This window comes from Diadema setosum, chromosome 18 (assembly GCF_964275005.1).
Source record: "Diadema setosum chromosome 18, eeDiaSeto1, whole genome shotgun sequence".
In the NCBI taxonomy this organism is placed as follows: domain Eukaryota; kingdom Metazoa; phylum Echinodermata; class Echinoidea; order Diadematoida; family Diadematidae; genus Diadema; species Diadema setosum.
In genome coordinates this window covers 31,215,372-31,226,035 of record NC_092702.1, presented here as the reverse complement: position 1 = coordinate 31,226,035, position 10,664 = coordinate 31,215,372, and the positions used below count along the sequence as shown (strand labels likewise).

General features: G+C 39.8%; 2 protein-coding genes across 2 annotated transcripts in view; one reads left to right on the top strand and one right to left on the bottom strand.

The window, feature by feature from the left end:
* Window positions 1-17: 17 nt before the first annotated feature.
* On the top strand, window positions 18-7,583 carry LOC140241524 (uncharacterized). The gene is made up of 9 exons (XM_072321261.1): window positions 18-297; window positions 1,317-1,401; window positions 2,060-2,188; window positions 2,820-2,969; window positions 3,351-3,512; window positions 3,806-4,124; window positions 4,869-5,023; window positions 6,331-6,516; window positions 6,826-7,583. Exons 1-9 carry the CDS (start codon window positions 293-295, stop codon window positions 7,096-7,098), a joined length of 1,464 nt encoding a protein of 487 aa, XP_072177362.1. The 5' UTR covers window positions 18-292; the 3' UTR covers window positions 7,099-7,583.
* LOC140241523 (transcription elongation regulator 1-like) overlaps window positions 7,574-10,664 on the bottom strand; it is a 48,603-nt gene continuing 45,512 nt past the window's right edge. Inside the window, exon 19 of the mRNA XM_072321260.1 lies at window positions 7,574-10,188. Coding sequence (XP_072177361.1) covers window positions 9,984-10,188 — 205 coding nt within the window. The 3' untranslated portion in view covers window positions 7,574-9,983. The remainder of the gene's footprint in view (window positions 10,189-10,664) is intronic.

Here is a 10,664-nt window from a genome sequence, read left to right as displayed (position 1 = left end):
GCAAAGATGGAATTCACTTTGTGACGTCACAATAAAAATGATAGCATCACAGACGCACGGGATTCCGGCTGAAAAATGTTCCATTGTGATGTCATGTCCATCGAGTGCGCAATCGCGCATGGCGACAAGAATAACATACTAGTACTGTACTGCATGCCAATGCATGTAAGACATTATCAAAGCTTGTTAACGGTAAAGGAGCATTCATATTTCTGTGATAGCTGTGAGAAGTGTAGCCCTGAAAAAAAAAGAAGCCACCAAGAGAACGGGGAAAAACAGAGGAGAAGATAAGATGAGGTAAGTAGAGTACAGATCAATCATTGAATCATGGTATAAGTGTGAAAAGTAGAGAATACACGAAGGAAACAGAAAAGTTACAGAGACTTAATGAAAGAAGAAATCACCAGATAAGTTATAAACAGCCTATCTAGACTAACAAACATGATTTCAATGCACTATCATTCAACGAAGCACTGTGATTCCTGAAAGAAACAGTAATCGTGTTTTTAAAAACGACAAGACACCCTGAATATAAATTTACTGTCAGCAGTCAATAGAATAAATTCTACAGAGGAGGGGGTAATAGGCCATTTTATTTCATTTTATTTTGTAGTGAATTCAGCCATATATATATATATATATATATATATACATATCTATATATATATATATATATATATATATATATATATATTCCCATTCCCTTTATATTCCTAAATTTTTGATATCTAATGCAGTTTACTAGGCCTATCTAGTTTTAGTCATAAGTCTGTCATCAAGGATCACAGCATTCATACATCGTCTTTTTCGAGGTTTGAAGTTTCTCCTATAGTAACAATTTAGCATTTGATTGAAACCCGCATTTTGCCTGTGAAGTTGGAATTGTTCGCAACGAGTTCTTGAGGTTACTTGCTATCATGAGTTGAGAAAGGATAGACGCTATACTTAGATACATTGTGAAACTTGTTTCTTAAAGTTCTGGTAACATCACTCATAATAACTTATGAAGATTACAAACGTATCTGTGCATTAATGTGTTCACATTCGTCAACGTGTTTCATATAAGTACCTAGTAAAAAAGCTAAATTCCACATGACCTATTTTATTTCAGTTCTATTTTGCTGCCGCAATATATAGTGTGTACAATATTTTTAGGCCCTTCAATATCAAGAAAACCTCAGCTAAACCTTGGGCAAGCTATGATTACTATATATATTTAACAAAAAGCTATGAGAGAAAATATGCTTACATACAGCTACATCAGGTTAAATTTTCTATCGCTATAGTCGATGTATACATTCCAATTATGGCTGCAGTCGAAAAGCTGTGATCAGTAAGCGGATGGCGAACATCAGAAGCCCGGAAGTCCAGGCAAAGATTTACAAGACGGAGTATCAAGATGTGAGTATCATGCAGTCCCCTGGTATCATGATCTACCTGAGCCACGGCATACCGCCACCTAACGATGTTTCACATGTTACTCTCTTCAAACTCACTTCAAACATAGACCTTTTTCCCCTAATAGAGACTGGCTTATATTTTCAGAAGATAAAAGGGAATTCAAGCGATATATTGGTTTCTGCTTGTGTTTACATAATTATGATGCAATCATGCAGTATGATTGGTAGCAATTAAGTCTTTCTTCTAAGAATGATTGCACTATAGGAGGCTTCTACAATTTAGGAAGTATTGTTCTCATTAAGATGTACTGGTATCGCAGAGCGAATCGGCGAATGGTAGAACACCTTTTCTCTTTATTTTTTGTATACTGTCTTCATCTTCTTCATATTTGTTTCATCATCATCATCACCATCATCACCATCGTCATTATTCCTTTTCCCTCGTGTGCCCTCTTCTCCCCCCCCCCCCCCCATTTCATCTTCTCCTTTCCTCTTCTTTGTCGTTCCTATGTGGTGCCTCTTGTTTTTTCCTTTGTTTTAGTGCCTAAAATGATATGATCCCTGTCACATTTATACCAGAGACCATATTATCATTATTATTATTTTACTGTGTATATGCCCTGTGACTGCAACCACTATTACATGTCAATTGCATGCAGGCATACAAATCGCATCAATGGCAAGCCCCACGAAAGTCAATGCGGCCTACGGTTATACGAGGCGTGTCAACCCTGAGTTACTCCACAGACATGGTCTCTTGCACTCATCAAGCCTTTGTCCCTCACAAGGTAAGTTCCAAATCAAAATATCTCAAGTGAGAAAATAATTTGAAAGGGAATAGAGTCTCGTGAAATGGGTCCAATAAAGAAATTAAACTTACTGTGACTTCGATACGAGCTTGATAACGTAACGATATTACCCCCCCCCCCCCAAAAAAAAAAGTAGAACTTTAGAACTATAAGTCACTTTTATACAGCAAATTCTGTGAACTTGAAATGATTTGTCTAAATAGGACTGGTGACAATGACGAAATGTATCAAATTATGAAGAGGAGCACAGGACTAAAGGGTGTTAAAAACACATCAACTTTTTCTTTTGTTTAGAAGCTTAGGGAAGGAAAGAAGCAGGCAACTTTAATCATGTTAATGTTCCTGTTGTAATGCTTATGCAAATGCCAATGTAAATGTTGATGTTTTAATGTTATCATCGTTATCATGAAAGTTAAAGTTTATAGCAATGCTATTAGTAATCACAATGTAGCCGAAACGTTACCGTCTTGACTGCTTTGGTCCGAGGGTTCCAAATCTAAATGATAAGAGATAGATAGGCCTATCATCGAAAGATTTTTTTTTTTGGTCTTTTTTTTTTTTCTGCGAGTGTCCGGCGCATAACGCTGTAATGATTTACTTGAATGTTTAGCCGAACGGAAAACCGAGAAGCTACAAGCCAAAAAATGCCGAGTTCACCAAACCCGACATCAAGATGAACAGCTCAACAACCTATTCGATTGAATTCCATGAGAAAGGGGGGAATCTTCGACCTCCTGCCTTCAAACCTAATGATATGAAGGTGAGCATTTCTCCCTCTATACATGTACTTCTTACTCTCCTCCTTCTGATGTCGTCCTGTTTCTTTCCCTCCTCAACCCCCACCTTCTTCCCAGTCGATTTTGCCCTTTTCTTTTCTTTTCCTGCTCAATTTCCTTCTCTTTTTACTTTGTACTTTCCCTCTTTATTTTCCCCTTCTCTATGATATCCTTTTTCTTCGTTTTGTTTACCCTTAACATAGTTATGCATTTCCGTTGTTATTTGATTCATTTCTTTGCACAGGCCTTTTTCCCGCGTAAAATTACTTCAAATATAATCGCGATACTCGTATCACTGATGAATTGTAAAGTAATCACAAGTTGGTTTACATTTCGTATATCATTATCATCTTATTAAATTGCAGCACGCCGTGGCTATGCCGTTCAACGCTAAGACGGTGTACCAGGCGCACTTCATCGAGTTTAACCGCGAAGAGCTTGATGCGTGCAAGGTGGAGACGCGACCCCATGCCGATAATTTGGGCAAGGAGGAGAAACCGCCGTTCAGCGCCCAGAGCACTGCACAGGTATCAGGCTGTCCGGGTCACATAGATATCGAATACATGTATTATTTTTGGGGAGTGAGAAGAGTGTAGCTAAAGAGTTACTTTACAAGATTCGTGTACTGTAGTCCTCTACCTACCCTAAGGACTAGAAAATGAATTAAAAATTAAAGACATGGAATAATGGTGTCAAGTTTACAATGACAATGTGCCAGATATTTCAACTTTAATGTTCACATTATGTTGCCTTTGACAATCAAGATCGTCTGGCGTTTATTTCCCATTTTGTATGTCTGTGTACCACGACTCTTCTGCAGGATTCCTTTCGTCCTCCCGGCAATGTTGTCCCTGCCTCATCGTTAAAACCAGAGGAAAACTCGCACATTGACCACTCCAAACCGTTCGAGACCGAAACGACGCACCGGGCCGAGTTCACGGCCAAGACCATGCCGGCCCGAGAGGTGGCGCCCTTTACTAAAGAGCTTTCGTCCAAGAGAACGCCACCTGCCATGAACAAGTTGAAGGCCGCGCGGGAACCGTTCGACGGCCTCACCGTCTTTAGGCGTGATTTCGTCAATCACAAAATGTCGTATATCCAACAGAGCTACAAACCAAAACAGAAATACAGGAGAAATCGTAAGTGAGAATTCCTCCTGCAATATTTAATATTTTATTGCTGTGCACTATGAAAAGTGAGAGACATGCAGTAAAAACGATGATCAGTTAACGGGAAAAAACAACTAAAAAGCACCTTATGACAAGCAAAATATAAGAATTATTTGACATTTCAATAAATTCGACATCCTCTCAATCCGATGCACTTCTAATATCCATAAATTCGGTTTATTAGCAAGAAGTTAAGTATCTCCGTGCAAAGTAAGAAAAAGCTTAAAATGTCACAAGTCCAAGATTAATTTCAGTACATTGTTATGTCACCATTTCTGCAAGAAAAAAAAAACCCAAAAAACCTTTAGAACTAGGTCTATGTGCGATTGAAGTTTTCACATATATTGCCAATTCAAGCAATAAGGAATATCTAGCCCAAAATCCAACTGAATTGAAATATTATGTTGAAATAAGATCTTCGTTGTAGCTAAGAAAATTGACAAGCTAAAATGCTGAAGTTGTAAATTTTTCAAATTCTCACTCATAATTTTGACGAGAACGTTGGACGGATGGACAGACGGATGGACGGACGGACGGATGGACAATCTGGGAACATAATGCCTCCGGCACCCTTTGAGGAGGGTGCTCGATAAAATACCAATATTATGAATTGATAAACAACCTATAATAAGGATCGCCACTGGGTATAAATTGTGCAGTGGCAACTGAGGCAAACTCCCATCTTGTTTCATTTCGTTTCTTACTGATATACAGCCACCAAGTTTGATGGGCGAACGACACATCGTATGGCTTACCAGCCGATCCCAGTGGGAGATCGGAAAGCACGCCCTCCCTGGGCAGACCGTGGCAAGACGGTGGTTGTCTCCAAAGCCCAACGCGCAAAACTCGATCTTGTTACGAGCTATCAGGTACCGTTGCTTCTTCAACAACGATTTTCAAACCCCTTTAAATAGTAAACACAGCATACCATGCACTGACAACCTCTAGTTGAAAATTATGGATTTCGAAGTGAAAGAAATAATGCAATTTCTGTCACTGAGGAATCCATTATTTCACTGCAGGATCGAAATAGTGCATGATATACCTGGTATTTTGTTTTACATTTTCAGAAATATGCAAAACATTTTCACTTACGATAAATGTCATTTTAATTTTGTTGTTTTTTAACATATTGCAGCACAGACGATCATACATTGTAACATGCAGCAGAAGTGGTGATACTATGAGGCCAATACCGATAGCACTTCACACACGCTATCGATGAATATATACCGTAAATATGACGTCATATTCACGGTATAGTGCACTGTACCATGAATACGATGTCACGGTATGACATCCCAATGTTGGGTACGATTGAGCTGCCTTCCTGCAGCCAGCCAATCAGCGACCTTGTCGTTGTGGCTGCGTCCACACAGAAAAGCATAACTGCTTTGGGGACGCGAGTGCGGGGACTGTCATAGCAGATTACTTCCGCGTCCTCTTGGTCTTCTTGTCGTGTAGCGAAAGTTCTCTAGTACTATCACACATCATGACGACATAACTGGATGAATTAATCATCGGGTAGCTTTTGTTCGTTTTGATATCGGTCGATCGTATTTGATTAACTTTGATACAAACATATGCATGGCCTACAAAGACTGATATCAAGGATTAAAGGCATTATTTACCATTTGCAGATGAAATAAAAACCCAGCTTTAGTGCTCCAAAATAGTTCTAGAATGCGAGTTAGGGATAGAAACAACCAGTGTAAAAAAACAAAACAAAAAAAAAACCAAAAAAAAAAAAAACCCCACGTAAACTGGCACTTTAATCGGCATAATCATGTTAAGTATTGTAAAATATACAAAATGAGAACAAGTTATAATCAATTATTGTTTCTAGACTAAACCATCTACAGTTATGGTTTAGTGAGAAAAATAGTGATATCTCCTTACATTTTACGATTTATTGCAAAATTTTGTTATGGTAGGATGTTTTGTGATACAACTGACCTAATATGCATCAAATGTGATAACTCCAACATTTCTAAATCACTGCTCCCAAAGGTAAACAGTACCTTTAAGTACATTTTTTAGATTGATATTCCAAGACTCCCTCCCTGCCACCCTCCCCCCCACCCCCCCACCCCCCCCCCAAAAAAAAAAAAAACCACACAAAAAAAAAAACAAACAAATATCTCTCGTAATCAATGCAATGCTTTATTTTCTATAGGAGGCATTCAAAGATCCGGATCGAATCATTCCAAAGGAGAAATGTCGTGGTGTGAGCTACAAGGTTGAGCATGCGCCTTACGGATTGGGAGCCTGTGGGGACAAGCGAACGCCCATGGAAGGGAAGACGCAGTACAGACTGAGCTATGTTCCCTGGGGCAAAGAGAAACGAGCTGAATCTTACAAGGTACTTTTATTCCTGCAGTGTTGTTACACTGTAGATTTGTGGAGATTGATCTAAAGTTGTAGCAGTACATCACGCAATTTGGTCACTAATACTTTCAATATTCACCGACAGACTGCCACATTGATGTTGCAATTTGCATTGCTTTTGGAATCAATACGCCAAAGTTGTAGATACGTGTATATGTATTTCTCACATACATTTTTTACATATTGCAGCTCATTACACAATACGTACTCACCTCACAGCATAAGCACATCGAGAGCATAGAGGAAACTATGATATTTTGCTCCACCTTCTCGCACACTGCAGATCTGCAAAACCTACGAGCCTCCGACGGCACCATTCTTTGGGACCTCCACCTCCAGCGCCCATTACAAGGGTACGCCTGCCCCGCCAGCCAAGTCTTGCCGGCCCTCCATCCGTCCTAGGTCAAGTCCGGGAACCATGAGCAACTGTACGACTTACAGGGCGACGTTTGGACGCCGGGCTGCCAGCTGTCCACCGCCGCCCGAGACCTCCAGAGCAACTACTCCCCCTGTTTCCGCGCCTCCAACGGATCCAATCAACAATAAACAAGTTTAATTTAGAACAATAAGCGAACATTTACCATCAACAGCATACTGGCCAAAAGACGAAACACAGAAACATTTGACAGTGTTGTTGTGTACCTGTCATGTCTGCTCATGGTTAGATGAAGACATGAAACTGCAAGGTAATGAGTAGTTTTTATTTCAAATAGTTTGTGGTTTACATCTAACTTTTGGAAGAACTGATTTCAAATGGCCCAATTGTTGGAACTAGAAAACCAAAAGTGCAGCTTCAGGTACAGTTCACCTTTACAGAGGACTTTCATTTTTTTTTTTCTTTTTCTAATGTGAGCAAGCTTGATACTGATTTGACTGAGAATGCATGAATATTCTTATAGAGAGGCTACAGAGCTAATAAGGTTGCTCTTGAATCATGCATTAGCCCACCACAATTCATTCAAAGACTTCCAAGAGCAAATCTCATCCCACTACAACACTGACACACAAAGGAACTGATAAGCGAATGAAACTTGTTTCTTTTCTTAAAAAAGCTTTTTGAACTTTTATTCTGCTCTCAAAACAATCTAATCCATGACTATGCAAAGTGAGTGTGAGCCTTGCTCACTTGAAGGACAATCTGATGAAGCAGTGGAAAAAAAAAAAACTTGATCAACATCGAGAATGCGAAGTGCAATGTTGGAGATGTCACAGTACTTTACAAAGGAATAAATTATGCTAATGTCATGAAAACATACTGATGTTCTCCAACTCACAAAAAAGCAATGAGAAAAACTACAGCTTTATTGTGTGAAACGTGACTTTGCTATGTCCAACTTGCTATATGAGTGTTTACCCCCGCGCCAAACATCACAGGTACTGATGAATAAATTACCAACATAAAACTATGAAAACCTCCCATGACAGAACAAGATCAATTAATTCTTTAAGTCACATGTTACATTATAGTGCATATGCCATCGAATGTTGAAACATATGCAGTGGTGGATCCAGGCGGGGTCGCACCGGGCATGTGCCCCCCTTTAATTTTGTAAAGACGTCCCTCCTTTACGGAATTCCTGGATCCACCCCTGCATATGTACATGAAAATGTGTTGAAGGCATCAACAAGCACATGTCACACTATACACAATCAAGTACAATTATTGAGAGCTATAACTTGAGTCCATGAAAACAACCCCTAGTCAAGTTTATAGATAAAGCTGCAGCAAACACTGGTAATTGCAGAAGCCATAAGCATACGGTGACATAGAACACACAATCTTCACTTGAAGACTTGCATTCTTACGAGAAAACAAACAAACAAACATATTGTGAATTTCATAATTGGTTGTACAACCCCACGTATTCTAATGCTTCATTTCCGGCCATTCTTTAAAATGGGCTAGTGTGTACCTCTGTGTGTGTGTGTGTGTGTGTGTGTGTGTAATCTACTGGTTTTAATCGTCAATGACTAATCTACCTAAAAATAAACCAACAAACACCATACATAATGCAAAGCATGTAATCATTTTCTATCATGTGGTAAACTTTTTGTCATTGTATGATGCTAGGATGTTTTTCATTATGCATTGCATAAGATGCAATGGCCGAAAAACAACTAATTTGATTCCATTCTACATGACAGCAGTGATTTTATATCTAACTGCACAAACGAGTCTAAAACAGTTTCACAAGACTTTTTCTGAGCGAGTCCGCAATCTGTCGAGATGACAAAGGTCACGCAACTAGCTTCAAAATTTTATTTTGATTCCCATTAAACAGAACTTCTTCATGTCATGTTTCAAAAGGAAATCTCTCTGCTTAATGCCAGACATGGCTTCCCATGGCTGCATAAAATCAGCTTTTTGCACCAGAAACTAATAAAACAAGGGTAATGATACTGGCAAGGCTGTCTGATAGAGCAGTGACAACACTAAAGAGGCTACCTTGGATAAAGAAGACCTTATTATCATCAGTAATGACAGGGTAGCAAGAAAAATAATGGATATCTTCAAGTATAACATAACTAGGAAATTTAGGTCTCTCTATACAAATGGCCACATATTTGTGGTATAAAATCGGTGAAATTGAGGTGAACAAACAAATTGGCTGATGTAGGCTGGGGTGACTGACAATACTAGTATGCCACAGAGCAACAAAAGACTCCCAAACCATCCAATATGTACAAACACAAACACACATATTGCCTGGTGAATGAAATATTTTGTCTCTTGCCATTCATCACACTACAGTTCAAGGCAGTGATCCCCAATATAACTAGGCCAGATGGTATGTTGTGACATAGTTTGTGAAGCCCTAGGGGGATGGTGTGAGACACAATGGAATTTCCATGAAGTTGTCTTTCATTTGACACATAAAGCATTGAATAATAGGCAAAATGATGGTGTGAACCCAAAGAGTTTTCTCATACTCAGACAACTAGGGTAGGCTATGAGGACACTCAAATAGTACAACAGACAATTTATGGGGTTCAATGATGTCTTACACCAAAAGCAGGTCACAGTTCACTCTAGAAATGGAGACACATTTTAAATGAGAGCAATGACAATCAATATTTAGGGTATTTGATCCTCAAAAGTACAGCCTTCAGACTACATGGTACCAACAATAGGTCTGCAGACTTCCTTCAAATTCCCAGACAGTCATCGTATGTGTTTGCACCTGGACTGATAATAACCTCACACACTTCTCCAGACTGGGTTCAGACAGTGACACAAATCGCTCCCTGATTTTATCAATCCCCCCACCCCCCGCCACGAGCGTTCTCAAGCTAACATTCCCTTGATAAGTGGGTGAGAGGAAAATACCAGACGCCAGGACTATCTGTGCTTGCCACGCTTCCATGCCCTATGTTTCTCCATCAATGGGCCATTGTCTTCCCTAATGAGTCCTCGCTTTCACACCTGCGGCAAAGTTTGGCTCATTTCATGATCGATCGCCTTGACGGCTCAGACGCCGTCGGGGGCGGAGGGGGACCGCTCCGCGCCACTTGGTCGATGTATTCGTTCAAGAGGTCCTGACGCTCGTTGGGAACACAGTCCAGGACCAGGTACCGCTTGTCCTTTTGGAGAACCTTCTCAATGTCCATGAGGTGTTGCTTTGACTCTGCAATCATCTTCTTTGATCTGCAGCAGGAAAGAAGTGAAGGAGGGATGATATAATTTTCATGTATGATGCAAAAACACAATCAGCACAGTATCACATTACATTCCACTGTCTGAAACTAAAATGCTGGAGCAGATTGAACTTTTGTTTCTTGTAGAAATTGGCTCTTAGAGGTATCACATATGGATGTACAGCTACTAAGCTGCAGATATGACAGCCAGGGAAGCTTAAATAATTCCTTGCTAATAGCTCAGGAAAAATAAAGCGAGCCAAGGGGACTCAAAACCACGGGTCTAGCGCTCACCTGATCAGCACACTTCACCTTCATGACACTCCACCCGAGGCAAACTATTCAAAAATCTTTGAGATTCAAGGATTACTACAGGTCTTTTGGGCTACACCCTCCTAATTTGGGGTACTCCAGGGGGTACCATCACCATTTGTATAAGCTATAACCTCCAACTGATGATGCCTGCAAAGTTTGGTAAAAATACAG

Bases quoted from the DNA above. Each gene is read 5' to 3' on its own strand.
- LOC140241524 (XM_072321261.1), top strand. The intron at 2,189-2,819 runs GTAAGTTCCAAA...TTGAATGTTTAG, and splicing joins AAGCCTTTGTCCCTCACAAG to CCGAACGGAAAACCGAGAAG. The intron at 6,517-6,825 runs GTACTTTTATTC...CGCACACTGCAG, and splicing joins AACGAGCTGAATCTTACAAG to ATCTGCAAAACCTACGAGCC.